Source organism: Triticum dicoccoides, chromosome 2A (genome assembly GCF_002162155.2).
Source record: "Triticum dicoccoides isolate Atlit2015 ecotype Zavitan chromosome 2A, WEW_v2.0, whole genome shotgun sequence".
Classification (NCBI taxonomy): domain Eukaryota; kingdom Viridiplantae; phylum Streptophyta; class Magnoliopsida; order Poales; family Poaceae; genus Triticum; species Triticum dicoccoides.
In genome coordinates, this window is record NC_041382.1 from 784,233,439 (window position 1) to 784,253,831 (window position 20,393).

Genomic DNA, 20,393 nt, shown 5'->3' on the forward strand with positions numbered 1-20,393 from the left:
TATATGAGCCTAATGCCATATTACAGGATTTATTGGACAAGCGGGATACTGAAGAGGAGCAATGGCGGCAGGCTGAGGAGGAGAGAAGAGACAAGGAATGAGCAGAAACCAACGAAAGTTTCAAACTGCTTGAGCATAAACTAGAGATAGAAATTCTCTAAATTTGTCCCCATTCATTATATAGCGATGAACAGTGCTCACATGATTCTACTCTTATAGGCTCTTATGCAATCTCAAGGCAGTGGAAAATGATGCCCCTCCTTCTCCTCCTCAAGGCGGTGAATGAAGATCTGAACTTGTGTGATGTGCATGTGTTTTGCATGTAGTGAACTTCCATAAGTTAACCCTATTTAGGAATATGTAGAGGAGCGTTTAGAGAAACGGTTGAGCCGTTGGAAAGGCAAGATGCTATCAGTTGGAGGATGGCTGGTTTTGATTAACTCTATCCTCACAAATATGGTTCTCTATATGCTTTCTTTTTTCCAACTCCCAAAAGGGGTGCTACAAAGACTGGACTATTTTAGATCCAGATACTTTTGGCAAGGAGATAGTGAAAAGAAAAATACAGTCTGGCCAAATGGAGCATGGTTTTTAGGATGAAAGACCAAGGTGGCCTTGGGATTCATGACCTACTGGTCAAGAATGTGGCCCTACTTTGTACAAGGTTGCTCAAACTTCTTATCGACGATGGTGTTTGGCAAACCATGTTGTACAACAAGTATCTAGGCCGAAAAACAATGGCTCAGGCCTATTGGAAACCTGGCGACTCGCACTTTTGGGCTGGCCTAATAGTGGCAAAGAAACATATCTTTCGCTTTGGGTCTTTCGCGATAAAGTACGGGTCGGAAATTTGTTTCTAGGAAGACATATGACTAAGCAATGCCAGTCTCGGAGAACAATACACACTCTTATACACCATTGCTTGCAATAAAAATAATACTATTTTGCACGTGCTCAATTCATCCCCGCCGAATATTTCGTTCAGGTGGGATTTGATTGGCACCCGACTTATGTCATGGCATAATCTTTTATCCCGACTGGATTCGATTAAACTGACACAAGGCCGAGATGTTTTTCGCTGGAACCTTACTACATCGGGCCTTTCACAGTAGACTCTATGTATCGTGCGGTAATGCATTCTGAGGTACAAAAAAAATTGAAAGTTAAAGATTCCACTAAAAGTTAAAATCTTCATGTGGTATCTTCGTGGAGGAGTTGTGCTAACCAAAGACAAACATGCACGACGCGACTGGCCAAGAAGTAAGCATTGTTGCTTTTGTGCTCATGACAAGACAATCAAGCACCTCTTTTACCAATGCAAGTTTGCTTGTTCTACATGATCAGTCATCCAAATAGCGTCAAATTTGTATCCGCCCACAAGTGTTGCCAATATATTTGCTCATTGGTTAGATGGTATTACAAATAGGTTCAAACCGCTAATAAGGATGGGAGTGTATGCCTTACTTTGGTCGCTTTGACTATGTAGAAATGATTTAATTTTCAGTGACAAAAATGCTTCTTATCTATAGGTTATTTTTCGTTGTACGCACTTGCTTCGTACGTGGTCTACGCTACAACGACCAAAGCACCAATCGCTATTCAAGGCTGTGTGTACGCAGTTGGAGCAGGCGGCTATGGAGGTTTTTTTCCAACATGGGTGGCAGCATAACCTCCGATCTACCTCTATTTTCGATATAGGCATAGTGTCGGTCTATAAGACTCTACTGTTGCCGACTTGTCGTTTTTATTACCTTTCCTTTTGTCAGACTTTTGTTGTTTTGATGTGTGCATCCTAGTTATACAGAGGCCCGGTGTTACTCATAATGTTTTGTATCCGCTTGATGCTACACTTTGAGATAATAAAAACGCCCTTTATCAAAAAAATGTATGAATACGATGAACTTGTGTGTGATGTGTACTAGTATGAAACATTGGTCTATGTGAACTAGTTTGAGTTATGCTTATGTGAACTAGTTTAACTTATGCCTATGTGTGATTTGTTGCTCAATGAATTTATAGGGAGATAGGAGCTCCCACATTCATTTGTTACGATAACATTTTCTGCACTGAAGATATAGACCGAAAATACACTCTAGTTGTTTTCAGTTGCAGGGATTAGATAAGAAACAACTTCACAACAAAAGCAATGGGACATATATCCAAGAGCGACCCTCGGAAACACACACTTTCACAAGCGTTTCTCTCAAAAAAGGGGTTGCCTAAGAACTTTAACTACTGAAGTGTCATTCTTTTCACGAGGGCCCTCTCGGAAAAGGGGCCACCTGAGCAATTTAACTACTACAGTAATGCAATTCTTTTCCGAGGGCTATAACACTCGGTAAAACTTCAACTGCCATGTGAGACACCTGGGCCCATAGGTCTGGTTCAAAGGTTTCAGTCAACGGCCGTATACCGAGCGGTAGGAGGCATCTCTCGGTAAAGAAAGCGCGTCATATTATTCTTTTTTAAATTTTAACAAATAATTTGAAAGTTTTACTGATAACTGCGTCCAGTGGGTCCACGTTTCAGCTTTGAATGTTTATGTGACATGTTTTTTACCGAGCGTCTCATCATGACTCTCGGTATAGGTCACAAAAAGTGATGGCGCCGTCAGTTGCGAACGGGCATGCCATATGGCTTCTCTCTGCCATGTGGTGCTCTCTTCGCCGTGATTCTGTGCCGGCAACGTTAGCTAGTTGCCGTGAAGCCATGGTTGCCGAGTGTGGCTCTCGGCGTTGCCAAGTGCCTGTGCTTTGGCTCTCGGCGAAGAGCCGAACACTCGGCGTATAGGAAAATTTCAGTAGTGATTATAGGGTTGCTATTGGAGATGCTCTTATAGACTTTTTCTTGGATAAATTAGCACCCAACCCCCTTTCTCTCTGTCCCATAGCGTGTGAAGAGGGGCTAGCTGTTTGGGTCGTGTTATTTTACTTTATCCACGCCCTACACCTGAGAGCCTCCTGCCGCGTGGTGCTCGTCAACGTCGAGATTTCCCTGGTAAAGTTTCCCATTCTCGCGTATTCTCTTGCGCTTTCTTTCTCTAATACGTGATAACATGGGTACAATTAGAATTAATCATCTTGGTCTTACTTCAGCCGGTGATGGATGTTTTGTTGTGCTAATTCCTGGAGCTCCCGTCAGGTCGAAGATGGAGCATCCTGATACTGTTGTATATATGGCATCCCCTCCGCCGGCGGCGGAGGATCCTCATCTTCAAGCGGCGATGGAGGTTCCTATCACAGCTTCGCTGGGGCCCATGGGTCCTCTCCTCCGGAAACTCCATTCCATCAGTCCCGAACTGTGTCCGCCAGATGAGATCCGTCCTCTCATGGCGTTATTCATCTCCATGAAGGATCTGTCGGAAGACGAGGAGGCTAGCTTCACCAGCCGGTGGTGGATGAAAACAGTTCGGGAGCTTTGTTACGACACGGAGGATCACCTGGACGAGTTCGTCGGTGCCGCCACCGGGGCTGATCTCGATTTTTCCGAACTACTTGCCCGTGCAAAGGATGCAGGTGAAAGACGCCAACGTTTCCAGTGGTCTCCTCTCAAAACCATCAAGCCAGCTGACCGGGGAGGATCCGGTGTCAGCCGCCTCACCTCCCATAGATTCCCTGAGCTGCCGGTTCAGATCTTCGGCCATAGCAAGGCTGGTGTTGTGGAGCCCCTAAACAGGCTTGTCGAGCTGCTGGCTTTAGATGACGAGGACAAGCAGACGCTCAAGGTGATATCCATAACTGGATGTGCAGGTACAACCTATCTTCAATTCGAATTTCATGTCTTTTCCTGTTCCATGAAAGGTATATATATCAAGTTTTTCTCTCTTGTTTTTGTAGGTGTTGGAAAGACAACAGTTGCCAGAACCTTGTTTCACAATCATGGGGGTAAATTTCAGTGCGGCGCTTTTGTAATTTTGTCTCGGAATCCAGACATGAGGGTGTTTCTCACCAACATGCTCTCCCAACTTAAGGCACCATTACCCCGTGGCTTTCCTGATGTGCCCGACCTTATTGAAGCTGTCAGTAAACATCTCCAAGGCAAAAGGTGATTAATCTCCACCATTCAAGTAAAACAAATTGTTCGTCCTACAAAAATAACAGAAATATTTCAGGTGTTGTTCGGAACTGTCGAGGACAAGAAATACATGAACATCTCTTGTATTTTTATAGGACAGGTGAAAATTGAAATATATATTACTGATTTTACCAACTTTGTGGATGTATGCTAAATTTAGCACATGGTCAAGAAACATTAGGGTAGTGTAGTCACTTATTTGCAATACGTAAGGTCTCTATATTATTATTTTTATTTTCTATTCATTGATTACAAGAGGGCCCACCAGATTAAGGGCCAAATATTTTTGTTTTTGTGAGATATATTTTTTGTTCACTTGTGATGTATTTTCAATCTATATGTATTATACAGATTTTACTAATTGTTTCTGACGTATGCTAAGTGTAGCACATTGTCTAGAAAAAGTGGGGATCATAGTTACTTATTTACAATATTTGAGGTCTCTAACAAAATAATTATGCAGGTACTTCATCGTAGTTGATGATTTATGGACAGCATCAGTATGGGATATTATTAGTAGTGCTTTCCCTCATGGTGATCGTTCTTCCAGAATAATAACAACCACACAGATTGATGAGGTAGCACAGGCAAGCTGTCGTTATGAGTCAAACTATATATATAAGATGGATCCTCTTAATGATGATGATTCTACAAAGCTATTCGTCAGATTGGTTGGCTCTAAAGAGGGCTGTCCAACAGATATCAAAGAAGTTCCATACGAGATTATCAGGAAATGTTGTGGTTTGCCATTAGCAATTGTAAATATGGCCAGTCTGTTCACAAGCGAATCAAAAATCCTAATGGAAAAATTGGAACACATACAAGATCCTTTGTCCTCCACTTCTGAAGGGATGAAGGATGTTCTAACGTTCATCTACCACAGTCTTCCACCTCGTTTGAGAACATGTTTGCTATATCTTAGCATGTATGCACAGGGCTACGTGATCAAGAAGGATGAGTTGGTGAAGCAGTGGGTAGCTGAAGGCTTTCTTAGTGCTGTGGGAGGGCGAGAGATGGAAGAAATTGCTGAGGGCTATTTTGATGAGTTTGTAAGCAGAGGAATGGTCCAAGCCATAGACACCAGTAATAACGGTGAGGTGTTGTCATGTACAGTTCACCAGATGATACTAGATTTTATTAGGCACAAATCCCTGGACAAAAATTTCGTCATCACTGTGGACTATTTTCAATCAACTCTTGCGCTTTCTGACAATGTTCGCCGATTATCCATCCAGTTTAGTGGCGTAAAAAGTGCATACATACCAGAAAACATTATAACATCCCAAGTTCGATCTTTTATATTTTGGGGTTTCTTCAAGTGTGTGCCTTGCTTTACTGATTGTAGACTTCTTCGAGTACTGATTCTTCATATTTGGGCTGATCGAGACAAGAAGAGTTTTGACCTCACCACAGTCGGGAAGCTATTTCAGCTAAAGTATCTCAAGATTGAATGTAATATCACTGTCAAGCTTCCAGGCAAGATTCGAAGGCTGCAATACTTGGAGACACTGCAAGTTGATGCAAGATTATCTGCTGTTCCATCAGATATCATTCTTCTGCAGAGTATGTTGTACCTCAGCCTTCCTAGTGAGGCTGATCTGCCCAGTGGTATTCGGGGCATGACATCTCTTCGCACTCTGGGGTATTTTGATCTCTGCAATAACCCAGCTGAGAATGTGATGGACCTTGGCGATCTTATTAATCTTCGGGATCTTCATCTCACTTGTGCCAAGTTACATACTGATAATCTGGACAACAATATCGTATGGCTGGGCTTGATTCTCTATAAACTAACGAGCCTCAAATGTGTAACTTTGGCACCTGCAGTCTCGTATCATGTAAATACTCTGAATGACGCTGGTGCTTCAGGCATGAGAATTCGTTTTGATGGCTTTCCTCCTGTTAGACATCTGACTCTTCAGAGATTCGAGTTGTCACGGCACTGTTGCATCTTCTCCAGACTGCCTGTGTGGATTAGAGATCTTGTCAACCTCTGCATTTTAAAGATTGCAATTGGGTGCCTGTCGTGTATTCATATTGATGTCCTGAAAGGACTGCCTGCTCTCACTGCTCTCACCCTATATATCCAGGCGGCTCCTAAAGAAAAGATCATCATCGACAAGGGGGGCTTCCACGTACTAACGTACTTCAAGTTCATGTGTGCTGCGCCATGCATGTCCTTTGTGCCTGGAGTGCTAGGTACGCCCTTCATGTCTAGAGCAGCCGGCCTGTCCTCTAGGCCTGGAGTACCATGGCTTTCCTTTGAGCAAGGAGCAATGCCCAATGTCCAGAAGCTCAAGCTAGGCTTCAATTCAAATGAATGGAGATCAGATACCTTTGAAACCGTTGGGTTCTGTAACTTGGCAGGACTTACAGAGGTATCTGTAAAATTAGGAGTTGGGGGTGGTAAACAATTCGACATAAAAGCTGCCGAGTCTGCATTGAAGGCTGCAGTTAGTAATCCCACAAACAGTCCTACAATCAGAGTACAATGTGTCGATGTGATTTTTTGCACCAAGGAGGATAAGAGTACCGGGACTGTAGAAAAAGAGGAAGAGGGACATGAGACGGAAGAAGACAAGGAAAAGATCTCGGAACATTCGGAGGACAGCAGGTTCGAATTTACTTCTGAGACCAAACATGTCGTTCGGCTAATCTTCTAATATCCCTCAGCATGCCCATTTTTTTTTTAAGATTTTGCCTTCCATCTTACCAGATATCCAAGAACAGATAGCGTTTTCACTGCACTGATGCACCACGCACAATCAGTTGACCTCGTGATGGGAGCAAGCAATACTCTCCTCGACGTCCTCCCCAAGCTGCTCGATCTCCTCGAAGACAAGTACATACTGCAGGCTGCCGTCAAAAACCTCGTCGACTACCTCTACAAGGAGCTGGAAGCTCTGCAAGCTGCTCTCCACAAGGTTGGCAAGCTGGAGCAAGGCCATGAGCTGGAGGCCGACCAGTGGGATGAGGTGCTCAACTCCTGGGCCAGGGATGCAAGGGACCTCTCGTATGACGCTGAGGATACCGTCGATTCCTTAGCGGTGTGCGTCGAGGGCTCTGATCCTGAGACAAAACTAAACGACGGCATTGAGAGCCTTATTCCGAGAACCTCTGCGTTGCTCAGCAGAGGGAAGGCTTGGCATGAGATCTCCGACGTCATCGATGACATCACGGGTAAGGTCCAGGATTTAGCTGCCCGACGTGAGAGGTACAAGGTCGGTGTGCACATCGCTGCTAATCAAAATGTTGTAGCTAGATTTGCCTCTCCCTTGTCAGCTGTGTACAAATACCGAAAAGATATGGTTGCCATCAAAGTTCCAAGGGACGAAGTGATAAGGATGCTGACAGCAGATGGAACTGATGACGTGATCAAGAAGCTGAAGATAGTCTCCATTGTTGGAATGGCAGGATTGGGGAAGTCAACTCTTGCAAAAGTAGTGTATGACAAGATTCGAGCGCAATATGATTGCACAGCTTTCATTTTGGTATCTAGGCATCCTGACATGAGGAAAGTTTTGATGGAGATCCTTTTTGAAATTCACAAGCAAATCTCTTGGGACATTGGTTTGACAAAATTCGATGAAAGTCAGCTTATTGATGAAGTCAGGGTATTACTTGCGAAGAAGAGGTAAATATGCCTCCACCTTTTATATTAAGTTCATGCAATTTAGCTCAACAGTCAGTACATCATCGTAAAGAGAGATAAATTAATAAGTATCATTTGATGTGAGTATAACATGTACCACACGCACATAGAGAGTAAAGACACAATGCAACATGACATGTAGGGCATGCAACCTTTCACGATTCTTGTGAAAATAAAAAAGGCATACATAACGACGATCTGAGACAAAAAAAAATAACAAATTAATGTTTCTTTTTCTTTGAGGTGTTTTACTTTGTGATTTGGATATATAGTCTATCCATACTATTATTGAGTTTTAAAAATTAACATAAATAGACACTGAATAGACCCATGCTCATTCGCACAGCCTTGGTGCTAAGCAATTGAAGTATCATTATATAACACGTTCAAATAGTAATAGAACTATTTGGATGTGCTTCAAAACTCAGAATTTAAACTAAAGGTAATATACCTAAAACATAAAGTGAAATTATTCAGATGTAAGAATTAGGATCTGGTAACTAGATGAAATCAATCAAACTCATGCATGTTTTCTCTCCCACGATCCCTTCTCTTCAAGACTCTCTTGAAATAGGCTTGCATCCCGCTTTATTACCACAAGGCCGAACGATACAACGTATTGAGGAAGCCCTCTTACAAACCAGAGCAAAGAAAAATCAAACAATAGAAATCACACCACAAAAAAATGCGCAAGTGCACAACTAATGGCACGACCTCGCTGTTGAGCATGAGCACATGAGAGGACGACACCGCGCCACAACCTAAGGCACCTTGGCTCCACGACAATGCCCCAGGAGGGTAATGGCGCAAAGCGTCACTGTCGCCGAGTCCGTATGGCAAGACACAGGTTTTCACCTAGAGCCCTAGCACGGGGAGGAGAATTGCAACTACGTCCTCAAGAGGAAATCGACACCCGCAAGCGTTGTTGTCGTCGGAGCCAAAGCATGGAACTTTAGCTAGGAAACACGTCTGTGCCACGACGAAGCATAGCTTGAGCATAGGAAACTACCACCAAGGGGCCGGTAGCTAGGAAACACGTCCGTACCATTTGTTTGATTACTAGCTACTGGAGCCACAAGTGGCACGGACGTGTCCATGCCCAAATGAAAGGTCCACCGTGACAAAGTCCCCTCCAGATCCAGATTTGGGCACCTCCACAACCGCCGGAAGTGAATGTGGTACGACCACCAGCAGTTGCATCCCTCACAGCCCACATGACCAAAGGAGCGCAACCACCGCCGCCGCTAAGAAGATCGCCGGAGTGCCAATGAGGCAAACTACCACCGAGGGGCCGCCGCACTAGTGTCCAAGATCCCATTCCCGTGCACGGGCACCGACAATCGCTCCACGAACACCAGAAGAAACTACCGAACCTAGAAAAAGGCACAACCCAACCTCGGTCCACAACCACGACCCGCTCTGGGCATGCCTAACCGCTGGTGATCCCCGCCCGTCCGTGATGAGTCAGGGTTTGCAAGACCTCACCAACGACGGATCCCCCTCCCTCGTCCCACACGCATGGCCAAATGGCGGCCACAGGCCAACCGGCTGCAGCCACTGCCCAGGCAGCCACCAACTCTCAGCAAGGCTCCCTGAGGCACTGGTTGCCGAGGTGGAAGACGGCCCCGTTGGTCGCGCCCACACCTGCTTTGAACGGTGGCCCATGTTCAGGTTGTTGGCACTGGTCCCTTACGATGTGACACCGACGAGTACTTTCCGTCGAGGTGGCACACGTGCACAACCCGGCTGCTTGATGCGTTCTAGCCGGCCGATGCTTTTGGCCAACACACGCACGTACATTGCAACCCAGTAGGCACTCAGGCAGGTGGATCGAATCTGTGGAAGCTAGCTAGACATACCTGATCGATTGATCTCGCCGGAAACTCACGCACACACGCGAAACAATACGAGGCGCTGATGGATAGCAATAGGTGCGTGTCCCACCTAATACTTTATTTCTTTGATCTGGCGGTGGTTCAATTACAAGGGGTATACGGATGTATATATAGCAGCTAGGACCAACGTACACTAACCTACTAGGTTACGTATTCTAATCCTAGTACCACTGGTGATTGTTCCGTGTACAAATCGTACACGGCAACAACGTCGGGTTTAACTTCAACACAGGTGCGAGGAATAGCAACAACATCGCCTCCACGTATAGGGTTAGGGGAAGGGAGATGGAGTAAGAGGGGAGAGGAGAGGGGGGAAGGTGGGAGAGGCCGTCGGGACGGCCAGGGAAGGCAGGTTTAGCCAGCCACCCATCGGATCGGCGGCAAGAGTGCCGGATGGAGCTCGGGCCGGCAACCACGGATCCACCGCGGAGAGAAACTGTTGGCTTTTGATCCCTAGATCAGGATCTCACACATACGTAGTGCAAAGCTAGCAAGCAAACAAGCTAGCAGCTTGATGGATTTTGCATGCAACAGTACATGCACGTAGCGACCTGGACGCCGGCTCTTCGAATCTAATCGATTTACGTTGGCGTCGTCGACGGAACTCTCGCGTAACTTGGCAGGAAACAAATCGATGTGATGGCCAGAGGCTCTTGTCGAGCCTGTTGAATACTTCTTGCTTTTTCTGTTTTTCTGGTGTTTACATCGTGGGGTTACATGAGAATATAAAGGAGCTAAACAACCCGATAGCTAACCTAAGTCAGATCCTACTTGGATCGAGTACTACTCGGATACGTACACACATGTGTACTCCGACTCGGACGTCCTGTTTAATCCTAATATTCACCCCCTTAGACATGACGTACTCACTTTCTCGACCTGGATCCCAAATGCGACTACTTGTATGCTCTACTCTTGGCATTGCTTTGGTCGTTTCTTGTAGCATCTCAGGGATCGTCTTTACTGTCGTCGGCTCGTCCGTAGCTTGACGCCAGCGCTCCTCCTTGGTCGCGTCTTCAACCTTCACCTGTTCGTCGGTGCTTGGTAGACTGTCTTTTGCATCCTTGCGGGGACATCTTTTAAACCCGAGTGAGACCAATCTTCGGTCTAACTTTGAGTTCCAAGCTCTTGGCACTTGCTTCAGCCCGTAAAGTGCCTTCTTGACCTTGTAAATTTTTCCTTCTTTGCCTTTCTTCTCGTAGCTGTGGGGTTGTTCCACGTACACTTCTTCTTTGAGGTCGCCGTTGAGGAAAGCGAATTTCACATCCATATGATGAACCTTCCAATCCTCTTGTGCTGCCAAAACTAGAAGCACTCTCACCGTCTCGATTCGAGCAACCGGTGCAAACACCTCCTCATAGTCAACTCCTTGACGTTGTACGTAGCCCTTTGCAACAAGTCTTGCCTTGTACTTCACAATGACACCCTTCGTGTCCTTCTTCAACTTGTAAACCCACTTCAAACCTATGGCCTTTTGGTTCGGAGGTCGTGTTACCGAAGTCCACGTGCCATTGCTCTCGATCGCCTTCATCTCCTCATCCATGGCGTGCATCCAACTTGAGCTTTTGCTCGCCTCTACGAAGTTCACCGGCTCCTCAACTCCGAGTAAACACAAATCGGAGTACTCGAGCGTAACTGGCTTTGCGTACTCGTAGACTTTCTTGAGGGTCTTGTAGCGACGAGGCCCAGAAGAATCCGTTGTGGCTTGCGAAGGAGGCGACACAAATTGTGTCGGCGTCGATGCACTTGAGGAAGACCGTTGAGTCTCGGGCGTAGTAGATGCCCGGTTGTTGGCATCCTCGTCATTGGCGTAGTCGTTGTGACCGTGACTATCATCTTGATTGTCGTCGTCACTATGCGCCTCGTTGTCGATGTCGTTGCCGGGATCTCTACCCGTGTCTTGCGCGTCATTGTCGCTATCACCTTGCGACCCATGCGCGTCGTCATCGTTGTCGGCACCATGATGATCACTACCATTGTGGTCACCTTGGTTGTGCATCTTGCCAACCACCTGGACATCCTCCCCTACATCATCATCAGTTGGAAATTCAACTGTGAATATGTTACCGTTTGGAGTATCGTCGGCTGCTGCGCTCCAATTGCACGCTTGGTTTTCTTCAAACACGACGTCGCGTGAAATCCATAGACGCTTGGTTCGTGGATCGTAGAAGCGGTATGCCTTGGTGCCGGAACTCCTCTCGTATCCGATGAACACCATCTTGGTGCTACGATCGGCAAGCTTTGAGAGATGCGGCTCCGCCGTCTTCACATGGGCCACGCACCCAAATGTCCGTAGATGAGACACATTCAGCTTTCGTCCGTAAATTGCTTCATACGGAGTCTTGCCGGTCACTGCCTTCGTTGGAGCCCGGTTGAGAAGATAGACTGCTGTCGAGACAGCTTCTCCCCAAAAAGTCCTCGGCAAGTTCTTGCTCTTGAGTAAACTTCTCGCCATGTCAACCACGGTTCGATTGCGCCTTTCAACAACCCCGTTCTGCTGCGGTGTATAAGGTGCCGTGAGGAACCTCTTTATGCCAATCTTCTCGCAGTAGTCCTTGAACTCGTTCGATGTAAACTCTCCGCCGCGATCTGTCCGTAGAGCGCGAACCTTCAGCTTGTGTTCCATCTCCGTTGCATCCTTCAGCTTCTTGAACGCTTCAAACGCCTCATCTTTAGATCGTAGGAGAATGACCCACATATATCTCGAGTAGTCATCTACCACAAGGAAGAAGTACTTCTTTCCTCCATGAGTTGCTGGGGTGATAGGGCCACATAGATCACCATGAAGCAGCTCGAGTGCATCACTTGCACGATAGGTAGACTGAGCAGGGAACGGCCTGCGGTGCTGTTTTCCAACCAAGCACCCATCACATACTCGATTAACATGGTCGATAAACGGTATCCCAGATACCATCTCCATCTTCGACATCTTCTTCAAGGCGTAGAAGTTGACGTGTCCAAATCTAGCATCCCATAACCACGAATCATCATCACTCTTGGCGAGCCAACACTCTGGTTGAGATTGATCAAGGTTGAGGATATAGAGCCTGTTCCGTGTGCGATTAACACGGGCTAGCACGTTTCAGAGGTTGTCGAAGATCGTCATTACTCCGTTCTCAATATCCACCTTGCATCCATTCTCGTCAAGTTTCCCGACAGAGATGATGTTGTTGCGAAGCCGTGGGATGTAGTACACTCCGGTGAGTATGCGATGTTCTCCTGTGAGACCCTCGAAGAGGACAGAACCTTGCCCGCAAATCTCCACATTTGAACCATCACCAAACTTGACCGAGCCTTGAACATCATATTCCAGCTCGAGGAACTTCTCCTTGCACCCCGTCATGTGGTTACTGACGCCTGTGTCTAGATACCACGACACGTTCTGGCTCCTGGATAGCTTTGGTCTTACCTTTTTCTCATGAAGTAGCACCTTCTGGTTTGGTTTCACAACCACCGTTGGGACGAGATCACAAACTTTGGCCATCAAAAGACCTGGACGTTCGTCTTCCTGCTTCGCCAAATTTGCCTTGATCTCCCCTTTGTTAGGCTTCACGAGATCACAAATTTCGGCCATCAGAAGACCTGGACGTTCGTCTTCCTGCTTCACCAAATTTTCCTTGATTTCCCGCTTGTCAGGCTCCGGACAATCCTTCGCAAAGTGACCCATCTCGTTGCAGTTGTAGCACTTGATCTCGGACATATCCAAGTTCCGTGGCTTCCGCTCTTTAGATCGGTCTGCCTTACCACGACCTTGTGGCTTGCCTTTTCCTTTGCTTTCTTCGGTTTGTCCGCCGCGCTTTTGCGTTGCTTGAGCCTTCACCAACGTTGCGCCTTCCTTTGCTACCTGGGGACTCCCAATCTGTGCGCGAGTACATGAGTTGGTCACTACCTCCTCCGTTGCCTTTTCAACAGCCACGAGCATTCTCTTCCCATGTCCGCAAGCGTCCGATCGCCTCCGTTATGGTCATGTTGTCAATGTCGTAAAGCTGCTCGAGCGTGCCGATGATGTACGTGAATTTATCAGTCACTGAACTGAAAAACTTCTCCACAATCTCGGTCTCCTCGAGCTTTGCACCAAGCGCGCGGATCTCTCCCACCAAAGTAGTCAGACGCATGGCATAGTCATTCACCGATTCAGTTTCCTCCATCTGCAACTTGTGAAATTGGTGCTTCAGCACTTGTGCCCGAGCCTTCGTGACGCGATCTTCTCCGATCCTCATCTCTTTGAGTGCGTTCCACGCCTCTCTTGCTGTCTCGAACTCCGCCAATGTCATCAGCACGGAATCTTGCACAGACTGGGCTATGGCGGCCATGGCACCTTCGTCGCACTCCTCGTCGATGTCGTCGTCGTCCGTGATGGCCTGCCACACTCGTAGGGTTCGGAGAATGATCTTCATCTTCACTGCCCACACGCCGTAGTTGGCATCGGTGAGCATCGCGTACTGGATGGGGATGTTGCGATGCGCCGGTACGTTGGCGCCGCCCGTTCCGCCACCACTAGTCACTGACTTGTCGCCCTTCTTCACTTTGTCGCTGTTCTTGTTCACCTTGGAACCGCCGTTGCCGGACTTGACCGACTCTGCGTCGCTGTCCGTCATCGTTGATCGTAGATCGTCGAGGCTCTAGATACCAATTGTTGGCTTTTGATCCCTAGATCAGGATCTCACACATACGTAGTGCAAAGCTAGCAAGCAAACAAGCTAGCAGCTTGATGGATTTTGCATGCAACAGTACATGCACGTAGCGACCTGGACGCCTGCTCTTCGAATCTAATCGATTTACGTTGGCGTCGTCGACGGAACTCTCGCGTAACTTGGCAGGAAACAAATCGATGTGATGGCCAGAGGCTCTTGTCGAGCCTGTTGAATACTTCTTGCTTTTTCTGTTTTTCTGGTGTTTACATCGTGGGGCTACATGAGAATATAAAGGAGCTAAACAGCCCGATAGCTAACCTAAGTCAGATCCTACTTAGAACGAGTACTACTCGGATATGTACACACATGTGTACTCCGACTCGGACGTCCTGTTTAATCCTAATAGAAACAGCATCGCCGCAGCAGAGGTCGAGGGAAGGAGGAGGGGAGGAGCCATCTCGCTGCCTGCCACATGGGCTTTGCCCAGCGGTGTCGACGGGCTGTGGCGAGGATACGAGGAGGTGGAGCAGAGGCAAGCGCTATCGGCGGCAAGGCGCCACCACTACCGGACTCGCGGTCTATGCCTACGGCCACGGGCCGTCGGCATAGGGGCTGTGCCGTCGGCATAGATCTATGCCTACGGCTGCCGTCGGCATAGACCCGTCGGCGTAGATATCGTCAGCGTAGTCTTGTCAGACCGTCGGCATAGTATAGCCGTCGGCATAGGGCCCTATGCCAACGGCCTGGCGTCAGCCGTCGGCATAGTTTAGCCGTCGGCAGTGTTTTTCCGTCTGACGGCAACGAACGGCGCCGTCAAAAGCGCTGACGAATCGTGCAACGGCACGTGGCAGAGGTTGCCGTCGGCATAGGTTGAAATCTATGCCGACGGCAAACGCATACCTTTGCCACGTGGCATCCTGTGGTGCTCCTGGTGGCAGGGCTATGCCTACAGATGGATCTATGCCGACGGCTTTGCTGTAGGCATAGCTCTGTCACGTGTCGTTCGCTGGTTCCTCCTGGCGGCAGGGCTATGCCTACGGCAAAGCCGTCGGCATAGATCTGCCACGTGGCGAGCCCTGGTAACTCCTGGGCTTATATATGCCGACGGCTTTGCCGTAGGCATAGTTTTTTTTATTTATTTTATTTTCCCTGTTTTCTCTTTTCCAATTCATTTGACAATATTTCAAAGCAGAATAATATGGAATTATGCAGAAATATGACAGTTCATCATCTAAACATACTCAAGTTCATCATCATCATCTAAACATACTCAAGTTCATCATCATCATCTAAAGATCATCACCGGCGGAAGTTCATGAACATAAAAGTAGTGCAAGACATGGAACATCATAAAAGTAGGAACATGAAAGGCATGGCACGACGACCACATGCACGGAATCATCAAGCAAGACCACCTCCGCCAAAACCACCACCACCAAGACCACCTCCGCCAAAACCACCACCACCAAGACCACCTCCGCCAAAACCGTCACCAAGACCACCATCACTCTGCCAGATCGGAGTGACTGGGGTCGACGGAGCAGGAGTCGAGTCACCGGATCCCCTACATGTTTCAGAAATGATTCTAACGGTAATTATGATATGATAGTGTTGAATGAATGAGAACTAGTTTGCCAGTAGTTAGGCAAATGTACTAACCGGACTATCACTGCCTAGTGCCACCCGTTCATCGAATGTGGGCACGTGTGGGGGTTCTCCCGCAGGTGGTGGTGGGGGTCCCATTTATGGTGGATCCGTGCGGTTACTCCAAGACGCCAACATAGCCTGGATGTTAGTTAAACAAGCAAACTAGAAGGTCAAAAGGAATGAAAGTGCAAAAAATTAGCTTGGTTTTAAGAGGGCAAAACTAACCGTCATCATCTGACGGTTGTAATCATCGTTTGCCTTCACTCGTTTCAAGTACTCCCGCACCTCGAGATTCCTATGCTCGACAAACTCCTTATACGCCTACATAATTTAGGTTGTTTCTAAGTGAGCAATGCTGAAAATAAACTGAGAATGCTAGAGAGAAAAAGATAAAGAGGAAGTACTTACAGCATGCTGGCGGGCTAAGGGAGTCTGTGAACGCCCCGTACTCTCTAACTGGCTCGGGTTGGTAGCCCGAAGCCGTGTGTACGAGATCGAAGGAGTGATCAAGCCATCGAAACACGGATACCGTCCATTCTTCTTCCCCTGTATGGCCACCACCGCCGTGTCGTCGATCTGAGACTGGGCGACCTCAGCAACAGGAACATCCGGATGCAACTTCTGAAAGTGATGAGTATAAGACCCCAGGTGCTCCTCGGTCTTGCCGTAGTACTGGCTCTCGCCCTCCTTGGGATGACTCCGCTCGCGCCTAACCCTGAAGCGGTTGACCACGAGATCTAGCCTTTGACTTTCCATGGACGGGCTTTGAACAGTGGACTTCTCCACCCGGTTGTGTCAGGTCAGCTCAGAGGGACACCTGGGAGCAACATCCGGGCCAAACCGACAGCTACATCCCCTCCGTGTAGACCCGATGCGTCCGTTTTCCCCCTCCAGGTGCCGCCGGCGGCGCCGTCCGCTAGGGGGGCCACGCCCCGGAGATGCGTGCCGCCTCTTCGAACATGCCACAACGCCCCGGAGATGCGGCTGTTTCCGCCCTCCAGATGCTGGCAGAACGGCCAAGAACCGCCGTCCGTGAGTGGGGCACACCCCGGAGACGCGTGCAAACTATATATATATATATATATATATATGTATATATATATATATATATTCATAATCTATGCAAAAAATTACAAACTACATATATATTCATATAATACATAAAAAAGCATAAAAACGTATGTAAAAAAAGCATAAAAACGTATGCAAAAAAAAGCGTATGCAGAAAAAAAAAACTATGCCGACGGCAATGGGTTTTGGTGGGCGATGTGTCGCGGATCGGTGACGTGGCACCTATGCCGACGGCTCCCGTCGGCATACCTACGCCGCGGATCGGTGACGTGGCATGGGGAGATATGCCGACGGCCGCCCGTCCAGACCGCCGGCATAGGTTTGACGGCGTTAGCCGCTAGTCACGAGCGGGGTTGCAGGGCCCAGAGGTATGCCGACGGCTGCTGTCGGCATGTCTGCATTTAGGTCGACGGCCGTTCTGTGCTGACGGCGGCCGTCGGCATACATCCGTGTAACCCGACGGCCAGGACTGGGCTGTCGGCATATCTCAAACTAGGCCGACAGCCGTAGGCATAGGTTTGGCCGTCGGCATAGGACAGTTTTCTGGTAGTGCACCCATGTCGCTCAGACAACGCACGAGGGAGGGGGGGCTTGAGTGGTTTTCATTTTCTCCACAAGTAGTAATAACGTTGTCCTACACTAGCTTACACTTTTCCCTGGCCCTGTAGAAGGCATCATGTAGATTGCCGTAACGATTATCTTGCGACACTTGAGAGACTAATTCATCGGCCGATTATATCCTACGTATAGAGATCAAAGCATTTCTTAACCTCGAGAGACATTTCTATACGTAGGATGCATGGTATATAGTAGGTTGTGTGTGCATCTTTCGATGTGAGACCAGGGCAATCGTTCTCTTCTATTATCTAAAATGAACTGCTCGATGAATCGTCGATAATATATTTTTATGCACGATATACATATTAGCAAGCCTTACGTAGTATCAAGAAATTATTTATACTCTTAGTAGCTCCTAACCCCTGTATTGCTATGATGACATGTAGGTACTTGATCGTTTTTGATGATATATGGGATGCAAAGTTGTGCAGAGTAATCAAACTCGCTTTGAGAGATAATGGACTTGGTAGCAGGGTAGTCACAACTAGTCGGATTTTGGAAGTCGCTGTCCATGCCAGTTATGTTTACATGCCAAAAGCACTTTCTCGTTCGCACTCTGAAGAATTATTTAATACAAGATTGTTTGGTGGTAAAGACAATGCCCCTTTGGTTGTGCAGAAGGTACCTGAAAAGCTTTTACAGAAATGTGATGGTGTACCATTAGCAATCATTACAATGGCTAGTTTGTTATCTGGGAAACCAATGGAGTATTGGTCTAAGGTGTACAAAAATATTGGTTTTGGGTCTGAGGTTGGAGGGAAAACAGATGTTCTAGACAACATAAGAAAGATATTATTATGTACCTATAATGATCTGCCTCATCACCTGAGGGCATGTTTATTGCATCTACACATTTTCCCAGTGAATTGCATGATCAAGAAAGAAACCTTGATCTGGAAATGGGCAGCCGAAGGTTTAATTGTCGAGGAACCAGGGAGAGGGTTATTTGAGCTTGGAGAAGGATACTTCCAGGAACTCATAAACAGAAACATGGTCATGCCGGTAGAGGATGACTTACATCCTGGAAAGTTAATGGGTTGCCGTGTCCATGAACTTGTTTTTGAGATGATCTGTTCCTTATCACCTGAACATAACTTTGTTACCGTCCTGGATGGTAGGAAGGAACAAGCCCCGGTTGGAAGGAAGGCTCGTAGGCTAGCTGTCCAGAAGTGGGCCGCGGAGCACCCTCTGGCTAATATTCGCCCAGAAAGCCTGAGGTCGTTTAATACCACAAGGTGTCGTTTTAGTATGGAAGTTTCACCTTCAAGGTTTAAGCTTTTGCGTGTGATTGCTATAGAAGAATGTACTTTCTTGGGAGGCAGCCCTTATCCACTTAAGCATGTAAGCAAGTTACTCTTGTTGAGGTACCTCGGACTATATAACACACGTGTTGGTGAGCTACCAGAAAACATAGGTGATCTGATTTATCTGCAGACACTGGACCTGAGAGGAACCGCGGTAAGAATATTGCCATGGAGAGTTGCTCAGTTAAGGCAGCTCAAGTGCCTGCGAGCTGGTAAAGGTACAACAGTGCCGGATTGTATGGGAAATCTTACATCCTTACAAGAGCTAAGACTGGGCGAGGTCGGCAGGTCGGACAACTTTGTGAATGAGCTGGGCGGACTAAGAGAGCTCAGGGAGCTTGAGATTTGGATTGAAGAGTTGTATGACCGCCAGAAGGAAGCTTTGGTGCAGTCTATGAGAAAACTAGAGAAAATCCAAGTCCTAAGACTTATGGGAGGTTGGAGGTTGGCAGGTAATGAGCTTAACTTGGTAGACTTTGACCCACCTCGACAACTCCGTGAGTTGCACCTCAGCGTCAGATCATCTCGGCTGCCGGCCTGGATCAATGTCTCCCGAGTTCCAATGCTCTCATACTTGTGTGTGTACGTGAGCGATGTGGGGGATCAGGATCTGGATATCCTTGGGGCTTTGCCAGAGCTCATTAGTTTGGAGCTCCTGACGCTGAGGGACGTCTTCCTCAGCATCAAGGGCGGCGGTGCATTCCCCAGGTTGAGGTTCTTTAACACCTTCACACCATTCCTGTTTCTACCGGGGGCTATGCCGAGACTGGAAACCCTTCGCTTCCAATATTACCACTGCGCTGCAGGCGACGTTAATTTTGCTAATTACTTTGTTGCACTGAAGCGTGAAGTGGATGAACATCCGAACAGTCCCAGCCTACATGTCGTCAAAGCTTATGGGGTACGTACGTACTTCTGTTCCTACTCATCTCGTCAATGTGTAGCGATTTTTTTTGTCGTTTCAACACATAAGCATTTAAAGGTTACAGAGTATATAGTATATACATATGTAATTTCCGCAATACGATATTTTACAGGTGAGCACTGCAAGCTGAAGGCTTCTGTAACCATGTCGCCGGCTGCAGGACGACCTCGTCATTCTTCGAGCTTACTTCTTGTTTGAAGTAGGAAACCAACAAAAAAAGGGGGGGAAATAAGAAAAAAATAATTATATACTTCGAGCGCTATGTTACCTATTTCCTAGCTCAATTTATATGTCTTTAGGTTGTGTACTTATTTCCTAAAAGAAGTTCAAATAAATTAGTGTGTCCGTTAATGGAAAAGTATGTTTAAATTAGATAGGGTTGCTTTATGCCGTCTAGTGCTAGTAGTCCCTTTGCTTTATTATTTCGTCAACTAAAAAAAGGAGAAAATCCTACAAAAATATGTTTATATTTTTTGTACAAATGTGTCTTTTTCTTTTGGTGGTGTTTTAGGTATGGGATGTTGGTTGGGAACTCCACCTATGCCAATTCAACGGTGACACTTATTGTTGCGT

At 47.1% G+C, this 20,393-nt stretch overlaps 2 protein-coding genes across 2 annotated transcripts; both read left to right on the forward strand.

Annotated features, from left to right (window-relative positions):
* Positions 1-3,148: 3,148 nt before the first annotated feature.
* Positions 3,149-6,737, forward strand: LOC119358483 (disease resistance protein RGA5-like). The gene is made up of 4 exons (XM_037625004.1): positions 3,149-3,749; positions 3,837-4,044; positions 4,538-6,266; positions 6,342-6,737. Exons 1-4 carry the CDS (start codon positions 3,149-3,151, stop codon positions 6,735-6,737), a joined length of 2,934 nt encoding a protein of 977 aa, XP_037480901.1.
* Positions 6,738-6,824: 87 nt separating this feature from the next.
* LOC119358484 (disease resistance protein PIK6-NP-like) lies at positions 6,825-19,950 on the forward strand. Its single transcript, XM_037625005.1, has 3 exons — positions 6,825-7,708; positions 17,978-19,796; positions 19,933-19,950. The coding sequence occupies exons 1-3, from the start codon at positions 6,825-6,827 to the stop codon at positions 19,948-19,950; spliced, it is 2,721 nt and encodes a 906-aa protein (XP_037480902.1).
* Positions 19,951-20,393: the final 443 nt, after the last annotated feature.

Coding starts and splice junctions, on each gene's coding strand:
- LOC119358483 (XM_037625004.1), top strand. CDS start 3,149: ATGGAGCATCCTGATACTGTTGTATATATGGCATCCCCTCCGCCGGCG. Junction 4,045..4,537: donor AAACATCTCCAAGGCAAAAG/GTGATTAATCTC, acceptor ATAATTATGCAG/GTACTTCATCGTAGTTGATG. Junction 6,267..6,341: donor GCATGTCCTTTGTGCCTGGA/GTGCTAGGTACG, acceptor CTTTCCTTTGAG/CAAGGAGCAATGCCCAATGT.
- LOC119358484 (XM_037625005.1), top strand. CDS start 6,825: ATGCACCACGCACAATCAGTTGACCTCGTGATGGGAGCAAGCAATACT. Junction 7,709..17,977: donor GTATTACTTGCGAAGAAGAG/GTAAATATGCCT, acceptor GATGACATGTAG/GTACTTGATCGTTTTTGATG.